Here is a 21605-nt window from a genome sequence, read left to right as displayed (position 1 = left end):
TGGAAAAGAACTGAGGATCAAGGCCAGAGTGAATTTCAGTCAGGAAGCCTGAATCAACTCTACCTTGAAGAGTTGAAGGGACATTGTCTTTGGGAATGGTTTTGTCAAATAGGATGCAGGGACTTTCCAGTTTGTATTGGAGATTGAGCTTTATTCGAAGAATGAGAGAGGCTCCCTACAGTAGGTAATGTACCATTATTGCTAACTGGGGTAATTTCCACAACACATCTTCCAATCCTTCTTAGATATGGGGATGTTGCTGGAGGATTGCAAATGTTACATCCCTGTTCAGAAAAGGGGAGAGGGATTAACTGGCAATTTCAGGCCAGTCAGCCTAACGTCGGTGTTGGGAGACTTTGAGACAATAATCCAGGACAAAATTAATTGGCAGTTGGATAAGTATGGGCTAATAAATGAAAGCACAGATTTGTTGAAGGAAAATCGTGTTTGACTAACTTGCTTGAGATCTTTGATGAAGGAACGGAGAGGGTTGATGAGGGTATTGTGGTTAATGTTGTGTATATGAACTTTCAAAAGGCATTTGATCAAGTACCACATAATAGACTTGTTAGCAAAATTAAAGCCCATGGGATTAAAGGGACAATGGCAGTGTGGACACAAAATTGGCTGGGAACAGAAAGCAGAGAGTAGTGGTGAACAGTTGTGTTTCAGACTGGAAGGAAATATACAGTGGTGTTCCCCAGGGGTCAGTATTAGGACCACTGCTCTTTTAATATATATTAATGACCTGGACTTGGATATAGAGGGTATAATTTCAAAGTTTGCAGATGACATGAAACTCGGAAATGTAGTAAACAACTTGGAGGATAGAAACAGACCTCAGGAGGGTATAGACTGGTGAAATGGGCAGCCACACGGCAGATGAAATTTAATGCAGAGAAGTGTGAAGTGATGCATTTTGGTAGGAAGAATGAGGAAAGGCAATATAAACTAAATGGTACAATTTTAAAGGGGGTGCAGGAACTGGGAGACCTGGGGGTGCACATGCACAAATCTTTGAAGGTGACAGGACAAGTTGAGAAGGCTGTTTTTAAAAAAAAAGCATATGGGATCCTGGGCTTTATTAATAGAGTACAAAAGCAAAGAAGTTATGCTAAAAACACTGGTTAGGCCTCAGCTGGAGTATTGTGTTCAGTTATGGGCACCACACTTTAGGAAGGATGTCAAGGCCTTAGAGAGCATGCAGAAGAGATTTACTATATTGGTGCCAGGGATGAGGGATTTCAGTTGTGTGGAGGGTCTGGAGAAGCTGGGGTCCTTCTCCTTAGAACAGAGATGATTAAGAGGAAATTTGATAGAGCTGTTCAAAATCATGAACGGTTTTGACAGAGTAAAGAAGGAGAATGTGTTTCCAGTGGCAGATGGGTCGGTAACCAGAGGACACAGATTTATGGTGATCGGCAAAAGAACCAGAGGCGACATAAGGAAACATTTTTTTAACGCAGTGAGTTGTAATGATCTGGAATGCACTGTCTGAAAGGGTGGTGGAAGCAGATTCAATAGTAACTTTCAAAAGGGAATTGGATAAGTATTTGAAGGGGAAAAAATGTACAGGGCTATGGGGGAAGAGCAGGGGAATGGGACTAATTGGATAGCTCTTCCAAAGAGCCAACACAGGCATGATGGGCTGAATGGCCTCCTCCTGTGCTGTACCTACAATGATACTATAATATTCACCCATTCTGATTGCACTTTAGCACTACAGCACAGTTACATATGGCTATCTGGAAAAGAATAGAAGTTTCAGTAACTCCCCCTCATTGGTGTCGAGCAAAATCTACTAGAATGCCAGCTGCACTACAGTACCTGTGTTTTCTGTGATGCACCTCATAATACCAATATGGATAACAAGTGTCAACATATGCACACACTAACAGACATTGGGAACTGCAAGTTGCCATTTATTAAACCTCGCTGGGCAAGAGGTATCTGATGGTGATTCATAGAATGATACAGCACAGAAGGAGGCCATTTGGCCCATCGTGCCTGTGCCGGCTCTTTGAAAGAGCTATCCAACTAGTCGCATTCCCCTGCTCTTCCCCCATAGCCCTGTAAATGTTTTCCCTTCAAGTATTTATCCAATTCCCTTTTGAAAATTACTATTGAATCTGCTTCCATCACCCTTTCAGGCAGTGTATTCCAGATCTTAACTCGCTGTGTTTTTTAAAAAAATTCTCCTAATCTCCCTTCAGTTCTTTTGTCAATTACCTTAAATCTGTCCCCTCTGGTTACTGACTCTCCTGCCAGTGGAAAGAGTTTCTCCCTGTTTACTCTTAATTTTGAACACCTCTATTAAATCTCTCCTTAACAGTCTCTGCTCTAAGGAGAGCAACCCCAGCTTCTCTAGTTTCTCCACATAACTGAAGTCCCTGATCCTTGGTATCATTCTAGTTAATCTCTGCACCTTCTCCAAGGCCTTGACAGCCTTCCTAAAGTATGGAGCCCAGAATTGGACACAATACTCCAGCTGAGGCGTAACCAGTGATTTATAAAGATTTAGCATAACTTTCTTGCTTTTGTACTCTGTTTCTGTTTATAAAGCCAAGCCAAATGCCAGTATGCTTTTTTAACAGCTGTATCAACTTGTCCTGACACCGTCAAAGATTAGTGTCTTTGTTCCTACACCCCCTTTAAATTTGTACCATTTAGTTTATATTGCCATCCTGAGCTTGTTCTAATGTAGGCAATTATATAAAGTAACTGTAAAGACTGCAATGTAGGTATTCAAATCTCTTTTCTCAGATCACTCCTAGAGGAGCTTGGCTTAAGAAAAGCTCCTCTCAGTCAAAAGAAAAATTATGTAACTAGGAAATTAATTTGCTAAATTATTGAATGAAAATGCCTTCAAAGGTATAAGGTCTTGTTATGGCTCAAATTATAAGTTAGTGAGACAGTTTGGGGGCGGGTGGGGGGGGGAGATAAAATCCCTGCCACCAAGCTGAATGTTTGCAGAGTGAGTAATATGGTTGGACTCTCCCAACTGGCTAAATCTAGAGGCCGTATTGAGAAAATTCCTGTTAATGGATGTATTTGGATTGTATCAAGCAGGATAACTATAACACTAAAAAAAAAATTCAACACACCTTTTGTCTTTTTAAGATATCTTGCAAGTGTCGGAAACTTGAAGGTTTGCTTCATGTCTCCTCCACAACGGGGAGAAAGATCCCCTGCACAGTGCATCCCCCATCTTTGAGATATGCCATCACTTGGTTCAACTCCTACTTGTCTTAATGTAGCCAGCAAATTACCATCAATGGCTTCTCCTGCCCTTGCATGATCAGAAGAGTAGCCCAGTGTTTCATCTGTGACGTCCTCCCTTGTTTACTTGTTAATCCTTGGAAACATCATCTGCTTTGGCTTGTCAATCATCCCTGGCTCCCTGTCACTCAGTGCATTGACTTCAAAATCTTTGTCCTTGTTTGCAAATCCTTCCACAACCCACATTACCACTGCAATATCTTCTAGCCCTATCATCCAGCCTGTATCCTTTAGTCCTGATTCTGGCCTCCTGTAAGTCATTTTCCCCAGCCCCATCCCTCTTCTACTCCACTATTAAATGGTAGAGCGTTCAGCTGTCTTGTCCCCACTTTCTGGAGCTCCCTCCCTAAATTCCTCTGATTTTCTGTTTTCCTCCTGACCTTTAAAAGCCTCCTCAATGTTTTTTTTTTGAACTGCTACCAATCATCTCTTTTAACTGTTTCACGACAGCTCAGCATCTAACATTTCTTATGTGAAATGCCTTGGAATATTTACTGTGTTAGAGACATTCTAGAAATGTTTTGTTATAGATCTATTAATTGTGATTTATAAACTAGTCAAGATTTTGGCTACTCTGTTTAATTCTCTTGTAGCTGATAGGTCCCTCTCACACATCAGTGTTGATCAGAAGTGCATCTTTTTATCTGTTTATTCTGAGAATATACAATTTCTTTGTACATGAAACTGCCTTACCAAGGCTAGCAAACAATTCCTAGCACAGTGTAAATGTTTCACTGGAATTCAGATTCAGACCATTTAGTAAGTTACTCTAATATTGGAACTACTGGATGGATACAATTTTTTTTTCTCAAAAAAACAACCAGGTGGCAAGTTGTACTTTCTTTTGAGAGGGAAGAGAAGAGAAGAAATCATGCTATACTGAAACATGCTTTCCACGGAGGGAAAGTCTAAGGGATAGTTGCTCTCTGCAGCTTTAATAGTTATAGTATCATTTTAAGAGGTCTGTGAGCAGTTTCTCTGCTTGACTATTTGGTGGGGGAAGTGGTGACATGGACCTAAAAGGAGTGGGGATGAAGAAAATGTAATACAAAAGGCACTAAACTGGAATGCATAATCAGTTATTTTGGCCTGGCAAGCAGCGCAGACCCAAAGTAAATGTTGAGATTGCTTAATTTTTTTTTGTTAGTGAAGCACAAGTATTTATACTATATTTTTAAACAAGTATTGTAGAGTCTTTAGGTCAAACATCTACTAACTTTTTTCCTATTATAGATGGGCGAAGATGAAATGCGAGGCTTCTTCACAAGGTATGGTGCTGTGAAGCAGGTTAAAATAATCAGTGATGGAGGTGGTGTTTCCAGAGGGTAAGAAGTTTATCACCTAATCAAGTGGACTTTTACAGAATATAAATTTGCTGTCTATGCTTTTAAAATATAATTCTGTGATTAGTTTGGTCAAAAGTCCTTGAGACTAAGCCCCATCTTCACACTGAGGACACCATCCAATGTGTTGTGTGGCACTACCGCTGTGCTAAATGGGATAGATTCAAAATAGATCTAGCAGCTCAAAACTGGGCATCCATGAGGCGCTGTGGGCCATCAGCAGCAGAATGTATTCCAGCACAATCTGTAACCTCATGGCCCTGCATATTCCACACTCTACCGTTACCAACAGGCCAGTGGAACAATCCTGGCTCAATGAGGAGTGTAGAAGAGCATGCCTGGAACAGCACCAGGCATACCTTTTTAAAAAAAACCTAAAAATTAATTAGGTGCCAACCTGGTGAAGCTACAACACAGGACTACATGCATGCTTAAACAGTGGAAGCATCATACTATAGACAGAGCGAAGCGATTCCACAACCACCGGATCAGATCAAAGCTCTGCAGTCCTGCCACATCCAGTTGTGAATGGTGGTGGACAATTAAACAACTAAACGGGAGGAGGAGGCTCCATGAACATCCCCATCCTCAACGATGGCGGAGTCCAGCACGTGAGTGCAAAAGACGAGGCTGAAGCATTTGCAACCATCTTCAGCCAGAAGTGCCGAGTGGATGATCCATCTCTGCCTCCGCCCGATATCCCCACCATCACAGAAGCCAGTCTTCAGCCAATTTGATTCACTCCACGTGATATCAAGAAACGGCTGAGTGCACTGGATACAGCAAAAGCTATGGGTCCCGATAACATCACGGCTGTAGTGCTGAAGACTTGTGCTCCAGAACTAGCTGTGCCTCTAGCCAAGCTGTTCCGGTATAGCTACAACACTGGCATCTACCCAACAAAGTGGAAAATTGCCCAGGTATGTCCTGTCCACAAAAAGCAGGACAAATCCAATCCGGCCAATTACCGCCCCATCAGTCTACTCTCAATCATCAGCAAAGTGAGGGAAGTGCTATCAAGCGGCACTTACTCACCAATAACCTGCTCACTGATGCTCAGTTTGGGTTCGGCCAGGATCACTTGGCTCCAGTCCTCATTAGAGTCTTGGTCCAAACGTGGACAAAAGAGCTGAATTCCAGAGGTGAGGTGAGAGTGACTGCCCTTGACATCAAGGCAGCATTTGACTGCGTGTGGCACCAAGGAGACCTAGTAAAATTGAAGTCAATGGGAATTGGGGAAAACTCTCCAGTGGCTGGAGTCATACCTAGCATGAAGGAAGATGGTAGTGGTTGTTGGAGGCCAATCATCTCAGCTCCAGGACGCTGCTGCAGGAGTTCCTCAGGGCAGCGTTCTAGGCCCAACCATCTTCAGCTGCTTCATCAATGACGTTCCCTCCATCACAAAGTCAGAAATGGGGATGTTTGCTGATGATTGCAGAGTGTTCAGTTCCATTCGCAACTTGTCAGATAGTGAAGCAGTCTGTGCCCGCATGCAGCAAGACCTGGACAACATCCATGCTTGGGCTGATAAGTGGCAAGTAACATTCGCGCCAGATAATGACCATCTCCAACAAGAGAATGTCTAACCACCCCCCCTTGACATTCAACGGCATTACCATCGCCGAATCCCCCACCATCAACAACCTGGGGATCACCGTTGACCAGAAATTTAACTGGACCAGCCATATGAATGAATTTTTTTTTTATTCGTTCATGGGATGTGGGTGTCGCTGGCGAGGCCGACATTTATTGCCCATCCCTAATTGCCCTAGAGAAGGTGGCGATGAGCCGCCTTCATCAACTGCTGCAGTCTGTGTAGTGAAAGTTCTCCCACAGTGCTGTTAGCCAGGGAGTTCCAGGATTTTGACCCAGCGACGTTGAAGGAACGGCGATATATTTCCAAGTCGGGATGGTGTGTGACTTGGAGGGGAATGTGCAGGTAGTGTTGTTCCCATGTGCCTGCTGCCCTTGTCCATTTGGGAGGTGCCGTCAAAGAAGCCTTGGCGAGTTGCTGCAGTGCATCCTGTAATTGGTACACACTGCAGCCATGGCGAGCCGGTGGTGAAGGGAGTGAATGTTTAGGGTGGTGGATGGGGTGCAGATCAAGCGGGCTTCTTTGTCCTGGATGGTGTCGAGCTTCTTGAGTGTTGTTGGAGCTGCACTCATCCAAGCAAGTGGAGAGTATTCCATCACACTCCTGACTTGTGCCTTGTAGATGGTGGAAAGGCTTTGGGAAGTCAGGAGGTGAGTCACTCGCCGCAGAATACCCAGCCTCTGACCTGCTCTCGTAGCCACAATATTTATATGGCTGGTCCAGTTAAGTTTCTGGTCAATGGTGACCCCCAGGATGTTGATGGTGTGGGATTTGGCGATGGTAATGTTGTTGAATATCAAGGGGAGGTGGTTAGACTCTCTCTTGTTGGAGATGATCATTGCCTGGCACTTGCCTGGTGCGAATGTTACTTGCCACTTATGAGCCCAAGCCTGGATGTTGTCCAGGTCTTGCTGCATGCGGGCTCGGACTGCTTCATTATTTGAGGGGTTGCGAATGGAACTGAACACTGCAATCATCAGCAAACATCCCCATTTCTGACCTTATGATGGAGGGAATTTAAAAAAAAAAGTAGTAATTTGAAAAATGTGGACTTTTAATAAAATGTATTATTGGAACAATGAGGTAGATTTCCTGATATGGTGCTGTTTGGACAAGTAGGAGTCAGAAGCTGTGGCACTGTATTTCACCTGATATTTAAGATATGTGACTTCCTGGCAAGAAAACAAAAATGGGGGCAGGCGCTTGGTATAGAACTGCTAGCGTTAAAGTCCCAAATGTAATGGAGATTTATTTGTTAATTGCTGATTTCCTATGCTTTTTGTGGAGAATGCACTAGATGTATTGTACGCCCATATTAATGTTTGCTGGAGGGAAGGCACATTCTAGACTTTGACAGTTGGTTTCTTAAATGTGTTATACTGTTCCCTGTAGAAGTGTATTGCTGCATTCTTACTGTGGCATTTTGTACTTTTGGCTCTTTCCAATCCATTACCAGTGATATCTCTCAAATAAGCCACTGTGCTGAGGCGCCAGGCATGTGGCTTGAAACCTTATTTGCCAGGGGTAACTCTCATCACATTCCCTATGAAAAGACAACAGCTCTCAAGGGCACAACACTTTTAGCAGGTGTCAGGTTTTCCTGAAATGCAGAGCATGATAGATGGCTTGCTGATGTTCATCCAGGTCCTTACTACCAACCCTGTGGTGTACATGATCAAAGGGGATTGAATCAATTAAAGTTTGACTGCATTATGCTGTCTCAACCTTTCCGAGGCATTTGTTATGGTTGCCCGTGCCATCTTTCTCGAGCACCTCTTATCCATTATCCATCTCCCTGAAACTGTCTAGGCATGGTTCCATTCCTGCCTAACCAAATGTTCCCAGCACATCTCCAGCAACCACTTTGCTTCTCTACTCTACATCATCACCTCCAGGATTCCACTTGGCTCTGCCCTTGGTCCTGTCCATTTCCTTATCTACCTGCTGCCCCTTGGCGGGATCATCTGCAGGTATGGGGTCACTTTTGATAATACCCAGCTCTATCACTCCATCACTTCTTTCCTAGATTGGGTATTGTGCAATGAGAAGGGGTTAATTACTAATCTTGTGCAGGTCCTTTAGGGAAGAGTGACCATAACATGATAGAATTCTTCATTAAGATGGAAAGCGAAGTCGTCCAATCCGAAACTAGGGTCCTAAATCTAAAGAAAGGAAACTACGAGGGTATGAGGAGTGAGTTGGCTGTGATAGATTGGGAAGCTTCATTAAAAGCATGATGGTGGATAGTCAATGGCCATCATTTAAGGAACGAATCCATGAATTGCAACAATTATACATTCCTTTCTGGTGCAAAATCACAATAGGAAAAGTGTCCCAACCATGGCTAACAAAAGAAATTAAGGATAGTATTAGATCCAAAGAGGGGTTGTATAAAGTTGCCAGAAATAGTAGCAAGCCTGAGGATTGGGAGCAGTTTAGAATTCAGCAAAAAAGGACCAAGAGATTGATTCAGAGGGGAAAAATAGAGTATGAGAGTAAACTTGCAAGGAACACAAAAGTGGACTGTAAAAGCTTCTACAAGTATGTAAAAAGAAAAAGATTAATGAAGACAAATGTAGGTCCCTTACAGTCAGAAACGGGAAAATTTATAATGGGGAACAAGGAAATGGCAGAGCAGTTAAACAAATACTTTGGTTTTGTCTTCACGGAAGAGGACACAAATAACTTCCCAGAAATGCCAGGGAACCAAGGGACTAGTGAGAAGGAGGAATTAAAGGAAATTAGCATTTTAAAACAAACAGTGCTGGAGAAATTAATGGGGTCGAAAGCCGATAAATCCCCAGGGCCTGATAATCTGCATCCCACAGTACTAAAAGAGGTAGTCATGGAAATAGTGGATGCATTAGTAGTCATCTTCCAAAATTCTATAGATTATGGAACAGTTCCTGCAGATTGCAGGGTGGCAAATGTAACCCCACTATTTAAAAAAAGGAGGGAGAAAGAAAAGAGTGAATTACAGACATCAGTAGTAGGGAAAATGCTCGAGTCTATTATAAAGGATGTGATAACAGGACACTGAGAAAATATCAACGGGATTAGACAAAGTCAGCATGGATTTATGAAAGGGAAATTGTGTTTGACAAACCTACTGGAGTTTTTTGAGAATGTAACTGGTAGAATAGATAAGGGAGAACCAGTGGATGTGGTTTATTTGGATTTTCAGAAGGCCTTTGATAAAGTCCCACATAAGAAGTTAGTGTGCACAATTAAAGCACATGGAATTGGTGGTAATATACTGGCATGGATTGAAAATTGGTTAACAGATAGGAAACAGAGAGTAGGAATAAATGGTTTCTTTTCAGGGTGGCAGGCAGTGATTATTGGGGTACCATAGGGATCAGTGCTTGGGTCCCAGCTATTCACAATATATATCAATGATTTGGATGAGGGAACCAAATGACACAAAACTAGGTGGGGATTGTGAGTTGTGAGGAGGATGCAGAGAGGCCTCAAGGCGATTTGGACAAGTTGAGTAAGTGGGCAAATACATGGCAGATGCAGTATAATGTGGATAAATGTGAAGTTATCCACTTCGGGAGGAAAAACAGAAAGGCAGAGTACTATTTAAATGGTGATAGATTGGGGAATGTTGATGTACAAAGGGACCTGGGTGTCCTTGTACTGAAAGCAAACATGCAGGTGCAACAAGCAGTTAGGAAGGCAAATAGTATGTTGGCCTTCATTGCAAGAGGATTTGAGTACAGGAGCAAGGATGTCTCACTGCAGTTATACAGGGCCTTGGTGAGACCACACCTGGAGTATTGTGTGCAGTTTTGGTCTCCTTACCTAAGAAAGGATATACTTGCCATAGAGGGAGTGCAGCGAAGGTTCACCACACTAATTCCTGGGATGGCAGGACTGTCATATGAGGAAAGATTGGGTCGACTCGGCCTGTATTCACTCGAGTTTAGAAGAATGAGAGGGGATCTCATTGAAACATATACAATTCTGACAGGGCTAGACAGACTGGATGCAGGGAAGATGTTTCCCCTGGCTGGGGGGGTCCAGAATGAGGGGTCACAGTTTCAGGTTACGGGGTAGGACGTTTAGGACTGAGATGAGGAGAAATTTCTTCACTGAGGATGGTGAACCTATAGAATTCTTTACCACAGAAGGCTGTGGAGGCCAAGTTACTGAATATATTTAAGAAGGAGCTAGATAGATTTCTCGACACAAAAGGCATCAAGGGGTATGGGGAGAGAGCGGGAATATGGTATTGAGATAGAGGATCAGCCGTGATCATATTGAATGGCAGAGCAGGCTCAAAGGGCCGAATGGCCTACTCCTGCTCCTCTTTTCTGTGCTATCAAACTGCTGGATGAATCTCAATTTCCTGCAGCTCCACCCCAACTACAAACTCTACTTGATTGCCACTAACTATAATCCCCCTCCCCAACCCCTGTCTCGGGCTGAACTGGATGGTTCGCAGCCTTGGTGTCCTGTTCAACTTGAAGCTGAGCTTTAGCCTCCATATGCTATCTATCACTAGGACCACTTACTCCCACCTTTGCAACATTCACTGCTTCCATGGTTACCTCAACCCTCTGCCACTGAAATCCTTGAACATGGCTTTGTCACCTCTAGACTTGACTACCCTACGTTAAAGGTGCTATATAAATGCAAGTTGTTGTACTCTAACGCTGTCTTTGCTGGCTTCCCATCATCCACTCTTCTTAAACTGTAACTTGTCTAACACTCTGCTATGTCTATTCAGTCCGATTCCCACCAGCCCGATTCTCACTGACCGACTTTACAACAGTGACTAAACTTCAGAAGTAATTCATTGGCTGTAAAGTGCTTCTGGATGTCCTGAGGTCATGAAAGGCGCTATATAAATGCAAGTTTGTCTTTTACGCTGCCTACATGTTCCCTCACTCATTTGAATTCAAAATTCTGAACCTCATCTATACATCCCTCCAGAGACTTCAAGAGGAGTCAGGTGCTGCAATTGTGCAGCTGATACTCAGCACAATTCAGGAACTCTGTTATATAGTCAATGATAAATGTGTGCTGCAACTCTGAAGCCTATACCTAACACCTTTGGGGACATTACAAAGTATCCAGCAGAAGGTCTTTCTGCCTCTGGACTGGTTTGCAGTACTTCAAAATCAGTTCTCTTCTGGAATGGGGTTATACATTCCAGTCAGAAATTATTCTATGGATGCTCAATCTGATGGGTTCAACCATTTTCATGACCCCTAGTGCTCATTGGATGCTAAGATTACAAGTTGAACCTACTTAGTGGTCTCCCTGCAGATCTCAGTTTGCCGAGCTGGTAAGGTTTAATCAAGCTTTGTCTCTGGCTGTCATGGCAGTCACAAGATGACAATGTTTTGCCAGGCTGCCTCTGCAGTTGTCACTGATCTACGAATATATGAATTAAGAGCAGGAGTAGGCCATTCGGCCCCTCGAGCCTGCTCTGCCATTTGATAAGATCATGGCTGATCTGATTGTGACCCCAACCCTACTTTCCCGTCTACCTACTATAACCTTTGACTCCCTTGTTAATCAGGAATCTATCTAACTCAGCCTTAAAAATATTCAATGACCCTGCCTCTACTGCTGTCTGGGGAAGGGAGTTCCATGGACTCACGACCCTCTGAGAAAAAAATTCTCCTCATCTCTGTCTTAAATGGGAGACCCCTTATTTTTAAACTGTGGCCCCTAGTTTTGGTCTCTCCCACAAGGGGAAACATCCTCTCAGTATCTATCCCTTCTAGTCCCCTCAGGATCTTATATGTTTCAATAAGATCATCTCTCATTCTTCTGAACTCCAGTGTATACAGGCCCAACTTGTCCAACCTTTCCTCATAAAATAACCCCCTCATCACAGGAATCAGTCGAGTGAACCGCCTCCAAAGCAATTATGTCCTTTCTTAAATAAGGAGACCAAAACTGAACACAGTATTCTAGATGTGGTCTCACCAATGCCCTGTACATATGAGGCATATTCCTCACTCTACCATTACCAACAAGCCAGGGGATCAACCCTGGTTCAATGAGGAGTGTAGAAGAGCATGCCAGGAGCAGCACCAGGTGTACCTAAAAATGAGGTGCCAACCTGGTGAAGCAATAACTCAGGACGACATGCATACTAAACAGTGGTAGCAAAACAACTCTATTTTTATATTCCATTCCCTTTGCAATAAATGACAACATTCCATTTGCCTTCCTAATCACTTGCTGTACCTGCATACTAACTTTGTGATTCATGCACTAGGACACCAAGATCCCTCTGTGCCTCAGAGTGCTGTAATCTCTTTCCATTTAAATAATATACTGCTTTTCTATTCCTCGTGCCAAAGTGGACAAGTTCACATTTTCCCACATTATACTCCATCTCATGAAATCTCATGGCATCAGGTCAAACATGGGCAAGGAAACCTCCTGCTGATTACCACCTACCGTCCTCCCTCAGCTGATGAATCAGTCCTCCTCCATGTTGAGCACCACTTGGAGGAAGCACTGAGGGTAGCAAGGGCACAAAATGTACTCTGGGTGGGGGACTTCAATGTCCATCACCAAGAGTGGCTCGGTAGCACCACTACTGACCAAGTTGACCAAGTCCTGAAGGACATTGCTGCCAGACTGGGCCTGCGGCAGGTGGTGAGCGAACCAACACGAGGGAAAAACCTACTTGACCTCGTCCTCACCAATCTACCTGTCGCAAATGCATCTGTCCATGACAGTATTGGTAGGGATGACCATCGCACAGTCCTCGTGGAGATGAAGTCCCGTCTTCGCACTGAGGACACCATCCAACGTGTTGTCTGGCACAACCACCGTGCTAAATGGGATAGATTTAGAACAGATCTAGCAGCACAAAACTGGGCATCCATGAGGCACTGTGGGCCATCAGCAGCAGCAGAATTGTATTCCAGCACAATCTGTAACTTCATGGCCCGGCATATTCCTCACTCTACCATTACCAACAAGCCAGAGGATCAACCCTGGTTCAATGAGGAGTGTAGAAGAGCATGCCAGGAGCAGCACCAGGCGTACCTAAAAATGAGGTGCCAACCTGGTGAAGCTATAACTCAGGACTACATGCATGCTAAACAACGGAAGCAACATGCTATAGACAGAGCTAAGCGATTCCACAACCAACGGATCAGATCAAAGCTCTGCAGTCCTGCCACATCCAGTCGTGAATGGTGGTGGACAATTAAACAACTACCAGGAGGAGGATGCTCTGCAAACATCCCCATCCTCAATAATGGTGGAGTCCAGCACGTGAGTGCAAAAGACAAGGCTGAAGCGTTTGCAACCATCTTCAGCCAGAAGTGCCAAGTGGATGATCCATCTCGGCCTCCTCCCGATATCCCCACCATCACAGAAGCCAGTCTTCAGCCAATTCGATTCACTCCACGTGATATCAAGAAACGGCTGAGTGCACTGGATACAGCAAAGGCTATGGGCCCCGACAACATCCCGGCTGTAGTGCTGAAGACTTGTGCTCCAAAACTAGCTGCGCCTCTAGCCAAGCTGTTCCAGTACAGCTGCAACACTGGCATCTACCCGACAATGTGGAAAATTGCCCAGGTATGTCCTGTCCACAAAAAGCAGGACAAATCCAATCCGGCCAATTACTGCCCCATCAGTCTACTCTCAATCATCAGCAAAGTGATGGAAGCTGTCAGTCGACAGTGCTATCAAGCGGCACTCAATCACCAATAATCTGCTCACCGATGCTCAGTTTGGGTTCCGCCAGGACCACTCTGCTCCAGACCTCATTGGTCCAAAAATGGACAAAAGAGCTGAATTCCAGAGGTGAGGTGAGAGTGACTGCCCTTGACATCAAGGCAGCATTTGACTGAGTGTGGCACCAAGGAGCCCTAGTAAAATTGAAGTCAATGGGAATCGGCGCAAACTTTCCAGTGGCTGGAGTTATACCTAACACAAAGGAAGATGGTAGTGGTTGTTGGAGGCCAATCATCTCAGCCCCACGACATTGCTGTCGGAGTTCCTCAGGGCAGTGTCCTCGGCCCAACCATCTTCAGCTGCTTCATTAATGAGCTTCCCTCCATCATAAGGTCAGAAATGGGAATGTTCGCTGATGATTGCAGTGTTCAGTTCCATTCGCAACTCCTCAAATAATGAAGCAGTCCGTGCCCGCATGCAGCAAGACCTGGACAACGTCCAGGCTTGGGCTCATAAGTGGCAAGTAACATTCGCGCCAGATAAGTGCCAGGCAATGACCATGTCCAACAAGAGAGAGTCTAACCACCTCCCCTTGACATTCAACGGCATTACCATCACCGAATCCCCCACCATCAACATCCTGGGGGTCACCATTGACCAGAAACTTAACTGGAGCAGCCATATAAATACTGTGGCTACGAGAGCAGGTCAGAGGCTGGGTATTCTGCGACGAGTGACTCACCACCTGACTCCCCAAAGCCTTTCCACCATCTACAAGGCACAAGTCAGGAGTGTGATGGAATACTCTCCACTTGCCTGGATGAGTGCAGCTCCAACAACACTCGAAGCTCGACACCATCCAGGACAAAGCAGCCCGCTTGATTGGCACCCCATCCACCACCCTAAACATTCACTCCCTTCACCACCGGCGCACAGTGGCTGCAGTGTGTACCAATTACAGGATGCACTGCAGCAACTCGCCAAGGCTTCTTCGACAGCTCCTCCCAAACCCGCGACCTCTACCAGCTAGAAGGACAAGAGTAGCAGGCACATGTGAACAACACCACCTGCACGTTCCCCTCCAAGTCACACACCATCCCGACTTGGAAATATATCGCCGTTCCTTCATCGTCGCTTGGTCAAAATCCTGGAACGCCCTTCCTAACAGCACTGTGGGAGAACCGTCACCACACGGACTGCAGCGGTTGAAGAAGGTGGCTCACCACCACCTTCTCAAGGGCAATTAGGGATGGGCAATAAATGCTGGCCTCTCCAGCGACGCCCGCATCCCATGAACGAATTTTTAAAAATCTGCCAAATTTTTGCCCACTCGCTTTATCTATCTATCTCCCTTTGCAGACTCCTTATGCCCTCTTCACAACTTACTTTCCTACCTACCTTTGTGTCATCAGCAAATTTAGCAACCATACATTCGGTCCCTTCATCCAACTCATTGATATAGGTGACGTTGTACAGAGCCTACCTGCAGTGGATTTGGGCACAGAACAAGTGGAATTGGAACAGTGTACCTGGCATTGTCAACTGATTGCAATTGAAGGTGGTAAGACTTTCATAAGAACATAAGAAATTGGAGCAGGAGTAGGCCAATCGGCCCCTCGAGCCTGCTCCGCCATTCAATAAGATCATGGCTGATCTGATCCCAACCACAAATCTAAAGAACACAAGAAGTCGGAGCAGGACCCGGCCACATAGCCCCTGGGCCCTCTCCGCCACCCACAGGGCATTGACCGATCCGAACTCAGCTTCATGTCCAATTTCCTGCCCGCTCCCCATAACCCCTAATTCCCTTTACTTCTAGGAAACTGTCTATTCTGTTTTAAATTTATCTAATGATGTAGCTTCCACAGCTTCCTGGGGCAGCAAATTCCACAGACCTACCACCCTCTGAGTGAAGAAGTTTCTCCTCATCTCAGTTTTGAAAGAGCAGCCCCTTATTCTAAGATTATGCCCCCTAGTTCTAGTTTCACCCATCTTTGGGAACATCTTTCAAATCTGACTGCTTTGTGAAGGACAGCCCTATACTGATTTGAAATGACACAATACAGAGAAAGATTTGTTCCATCTGTTGGAATCACTAAATGACATTCTGGAGTCAACATGCAGCTTGGGCAACGTCGGAAATCCAGACAGTGTAACAGATGGTTTGGAGTTTGTTTGGCAGGGCTGTTGAATCTTTGCTCCTCTGAGGAGGTTGATGCTGGGAAAGTAGGATACAGTGAATCTATAGAACAGTGGGGGAGGTATACATTTTGAATGCAGATGTTGCGCCTCGTTCAGAAGGACCACTCCCACCTTTGGCAGTGCTGCAAAATCAGTATCCTAGTAGTGTGTACAGAGGACTGAAATGAGAAACAATGCGATTGTGTATCTTGTAAATGCATTCGTTTTCTAATTCAAGTGTTCTCCAGAGATAACTGTTTCACTTGGCTTCTGTCCATTTTGGAATGATCAGTTATGTATAGTGTTACAATATTTTTCTTCCAGGATTATTTCTGAAGTAAGTGAAGTATTTCTTTGGGGGGATGGGGGCTGAAACTGGCAACCCAAGGGAGGTATGTGTACTGCATCTGTTTGGAAGGGTACAAAATATGGGCAAAATGACCATCAAATGTTTCAGTGGGGTATTGGCGTCCTGATTCTCCCAGTTGGTAACTTGGGGTTAGTTCTAATGGCATATGGATGTTTCTATTTCAAGAATGAAGACTGCACAAGATAAATGTAAAAATTAAAGATAGAAAGGATTGATTTGAATTTGCAAACTTTTTGTCAGGTACGTCAGCCTTGGCTCAAATAGTCATAGAGTTATACAGCACGGATAGAGGCCCTTCGGCCCATCGTGTCCGCGCCGGCCATCAAGCCCAGTCTAATCTAATCCCATATTCCAGCATTTGGTCCGTAGCCTTGTATGCTATGGCATTTCAAGTGCTCATCCAAATGCTTCTTGAATGTTGTGAGGGTTCCTGCCTCCACAACCCCCTCAGGCAGTGAGTTCCAGACTCCAACCACCCTCTGGGTGAAAAAGTTCTTTCTCAAATCCCCTCTAAACCTCCCGCCTTTTACCTTGAATCTATGCCCCCTTGTTATAGAACCCTCAACGAAGGGAAAAAGCTCCTGAGTATCCATCCTATCTGTGCCCCTCATAATTTTGTACACCGCAATCATGTCCCCCCTCAGCCTCCTCTGCTCCAAGGAAAACAAACCCAATCTTCCCAGTCTCTCTTCATAGCTGAAGCACTCCAGCCCTGGTAACATCCTGGTGAATCTCCTCTGCACCCTCTCCAAAGCGATCACATCCTTCCTGTAGTGCGGCGACCAGAACTGCACACAGTACTCCAGCTGTGGCCTAACCAGTGTTTTATACAGCTCCATCATAACCTCCTTGCTCTTATATTCTATGCCTCGGCTAATAAAGGCAAGTATCCCATATGCCTTCTTTACCACTTTATCTACCTGTTCCGCCGCCTTCAGGGATCTGTGAACTTGCACACCAAGATCCCTCTGACCCTCTGTCTTGCCTAGGGTCCTCCCATTCATTGTGTATTCCCTTGCCTTGTTAGTCCCTCCAAAGTGCATCACCTCGCACTTTTCCAGGTTAAATTCCATTTGCCACTGTTCTGCCCATCTGACCAACCCATCTATATCGTCCTGCAGACTGAGGCTATCCTCGCTATTTACCACCCTACCAATTTTTGTATCATCAGCGAACTTACTGATCATACCTTTTACATTCATATCCAAGTCGTTAATGTAGACCACAAACAGCAAGGGCCCCAGCACAGATCCCTGTGGTACCCCACTGGCCACAGGCTTCCAGTCACAAAAACAACCTTCGACCATCACCCTCTACCTTCTGCCACTAAGCCAGTTTTGTATCCAAAGTGCCAAGGCACCCTGGACTCCATGGGCTCGTACCTTCTTGACCAGTCTCCTGTGTGGGACTTTATCGAAGGCCTTACTGAAATCCATGTATACCACATCCACTGCGTTACCCTCATCCACACGCCTAGTCACCCCCTCAAAAAATTCAATGAAATTAGTTAGACTGTCGTGGGTTCAAGTCCCACTCCAGAGACTTGAACACATAATCCAGGCTGATACTTCAGTGCAGTACTGAGAGAGGTACTGCACTGTCGGAGGTGCTGTCTTTAGGATGAGACGTTAAACTGAGGACCCTTATGGCCCCTCGGGTGGATTTAAAAGATCCCAAGGCCCTATTTAAGGAAGGGCAGAGGAGTTCTCTTGGTGCCCTGGCCAGTATTTATCCCTCAACCAACATTACTTTTTTAAAAGAAAGACAGATTATCTGGTCATTGTTGTTTGTGGGATCTTTCTGTGCTCAAATTGAGTGTCACATTTCCTACATTACAACAGTGACTATACCTCAAAGTACTTCATTGGCTGTAAAACATTTTGGGATGTCCTGAGATTGTGAAAGGTGCCTAATGAATGCAATTCCTTTACTTTTACGTAGTACGAGTATTTGTTACGCTTAGCACGGTCTGTCATGAACTTTTTTTTTTCCAGATATGGCTTTGTCTCATTTCATAATGATGTGGATATACAGAAGATTATTTCTGAAGTAAGTGAAGTTTGTCCATTTAAAGATAATCAGGGTATTAATGTTTAACTCTGGGAAAGTGTCTACAATCCGTTAGGTTTTTCAACAAATTATTGTAACATTGTTCAACCAAGAAGTAAATAAGCATTACGATTAATTTCCCAGTAAAGTACTATCCTCATCTAGATAAGATTTAAAAACTTTTTGATGCTTAAAACTTGAGCTCACTTTGCCTCCCTACGAAGGCTTGCTAATTCAGTTCTCCAGATTCAATAGAGTTTCTTGAGATTGGATGCCAAAAATGGGCACCATGATAGTGGGGAAATAAAATTGATCCCTTGTCTTTTATATTAAAAAAAATCTTAATTCTTAATTATTTTTCTATGACTAAATCCAGGTTGGAATTTTCTAAATTTTTTTTAATACATTATCCTAGATACATTGGTGAGGGAATATTTGTTACAAGTTCACTTCCACATTTTTAAAGGAACTAGGCTTTCTCAGATTTGAATTGAGAATAGGAATTCAGGTTCCTACAATCCAAAACTAGAGAGAGAGCCAGTGACTCAGATTTCTTCCTTCCATATAGATTTAAACTGCACGTTGTGTATATCTGGCAAACATAGAAACTTAGATTGAGCATGAATAGTTCTTCCTTACTTCCTCTTAGTCTTGACAGTAAGCTGACTTTTCATTCATTCACAGAATTTATGCCCAATTTCATTACATTAGGCCTTGCCTCATCAGTTTCTCTCTTCCTTCTGCTTGTTGTCAAATGTTTCTCTTTGCTCTCTGTCTAATGTTTAAACCCAGTCATAGCACACGTGAAGTTCAGCAGCTGGATGAAGCCAGAAATATTGTGCTGGCCTGACCTGATGGTGTTGCAGGTTACAAAAGTGATTTAAGATACGGGAACTCAATCTATAGTAAGAAGTAAGGAATCTTACAACACCAGGTTATAGTCCAACTGTTTTATTTGAAAATCACCTAAAAGTTGGACTATAACCTGGTGTTGTAAGATTCCTTACATTTGTCAACCCCAGTCCATCACCGGCATCTCCACATTATAGTAAGAAGGTTAGAAAAGACCTAAAAACGTAATTGATATTTTTCTGTATGCAATGAGTATATATAATGTCTGTACCAGTTCTATTATGTTAGTGGTGCCTGCACACTTAATTTCCTGCTAGGGGCCAAAACAGAAGACTAATATAGGTAGAACTGAGCAGAAGAGGCTAATATATTACATGGAGCCCTGGGGGACCAGTGTAAGGTGTGGCAGATGTTATAGCAAAAATGTTCCTCTCAGTTGTAGCAGGAACTGAGGTTACCTGCAAAGAACCGGCACCAATGTGTTGTATAGATCCTGTGGAAATTTAGTAATTTTAAAAATGCATTGTTAAGAATATAAAGAATAATTTACTTAAAAAGCCAGTAAAATTGCTTGGCATCTGAAGTAGTAAATTACAAGAAGCCTGAAATGTTGCAAGCCCTTGTGACCTTTTATTTGTTCATCTTTAAAAATGGGTTTGCTGCAGAGCTGATTGTGCAAGTCACAAATTACTTGCAATGTCAAAATCTTGCTTGGTCTTTGAATCTGTAGAATCTTGTACATCTGTTTTACATCTTAAATCTTGACTGTATACTACATAAAACTTGACTAATCTACCAAGGTAATCTGCCTTGACTGCCAAGGTAAAATAAATATTATGTTTTTAAAAACAGATCTCTATCCATTCCTAGTGTAATGCCATGTTTCATGCTGCAAGTTGACATTTTGTGAGTAAAATTACACCATAGTTTCCCCATTAATTATGTCACTGAACTAAAAGCATCTTTTCTATCCCATCCTTCACACATGATAGCAAACTACTTCCGTCACATTAACCTAAAAGTATGCTGGGATTGGAGTATCTTCCCCAATTTAAACTATTGTATAACACGTTTAGGCCACTGAAGTTAATAAATGGCAATTGGATAAGACATGTTTGGTTTCACTTCACAGTCACAGATCAACTTCAAAGGGAAGAAATTGAAGATAGGACCTGCAATCAGGAAGCAGCAGGATTCATGTAAGTGGAATTTTAGTTCATGAACGTGCTCAAGTTATCTAAATTGTATGTTTTATTTAAAATAAGCTAAGACTGACAGTTCTTCATGAGGGTGAGATGATTCAGTGAGAGTGGTAATTTTGATTGACCACTCAGTGGCCAAATCCCCACCTCACGATCTTAAAGGGACTCTCACTCTAGATCTTTGTAACAGAGAATGGGCTACTGACCCGAAGCAGTTTGTAACAAAATCATGGCATGTTAACTTCAGAGTAGATATCATGAAAGTGGGCGTATGCCTAGAATGTCAGTAAGATGTCTTATTTTTCTTAAAACAAGGAGTGCAAAAGAGTATTTTGTTCTTTTGCATATTTTATGTGAAATAAATGTGTGCCTGTTTGCATTTGTGTCTCGTCTCAGAAGAGTGCTTTTCAATCCTCCTTCGGTAATGACAGGAGAATTCACAAGGTGGCATGTGTGGTATTACGGTAGCTGGTATACACAGCAAGGGTTCTGTATTACAATCCCTCAGTTACTCTATCATTTAATTAGACAGTGGGTATTAAAAGGTGGACTCTGACTTGTAGGGGATGCCATGCCTTTTTAAGGGATTGGTTAATGGTGCTAAACCTGTGAAAATATTTTGTGCAAAACATGAAAATTGTGAGGCTGCTAAAAAGAGACACTTTCCTACACCTTGTTGATCTTGAGTTGCTGTGGGTGTACCAGACTCTTTAATCCAGCTGTGTTCCAGTTGCTAGATAAGCAGTCAAATAAAATAAATCAAACTAACCAAGATAAATTTCTGAGAGCCTGAGATTATTTGGAGTTACCAATATTCCAAAATTCTCTGGACTTGGCAAAGGTCCCGGCAGATTGGAAAACTGCTAATGTAACACCCTTATTTAAAAAGGGTAGTAGGCAGAAGGCTGGAAATTATAGACCAGTTAGCCTAACATCTGTGGTGGGTAAAATTTTGGAGTCTATTATTAAGGAGACAGTAGCAGAACATTTGGATAAACAAAATTTAATAGGACAAAGTCAGCATGGCTTTACGAAGGGGAAGTCATGTCTGACAAATTTGCTTGAGTTCTTTG

At 43.6% G+C, this 21605-nt stretch overlaps 1 protein-coding gene across 1 annotated transcript in view; it reads left to right on the top strand.

Moving 5' to 3' along the window:
* The window catches only part of dazl (deleted in azoospermia-like), a gene marked incomplete at its 3' end in the record, with an annotated part of 82009 nt that overhangs the window by 27536 nt on the left and 32868 nt on the right, over nucleotides 1-21605 (top strand). Inside the window, exons 3-5 of the mRNA XM_067996114.1 lie at nucleotides 4513-4604; nucleotides 18424-18478; nucleotides 20463-20529. Of these exons, the coding sequence (XP_067852215.1) occupies nucleotides 4513-4604; nucleotides 18424-18478; nucleotides 20463-20529 (214 nt within the window). The remainder of the gene's footprint in view (nucleotides 1-4512; nucleotides 4605-18423; nucleotides 18479-20462; nucleotides 20530-21605) is intronic.

The sequence above is a fragment of the Heptranchias perlo genome, chromosome 2, assembly GCF_035084215.1.
Source record: "Heptranchias perlo isolate sHepPer1 chromosome 2, sHepPer1.hap1, whole genome shotgun sequence".
NCBI classification, from domain to species: domain Eukaryota; kingdom Metazoa; phylum Chordata; class Chondrichthyes; order Hexanchiformes; family Hexanchidae; genus Heptranchias; species Heptranchias perlo.
The sequence above is the reverse complement of the archived record's forward strand: the minus strand, read 5'-3'. Positions and strand labels throughout refer to the sequence as shown.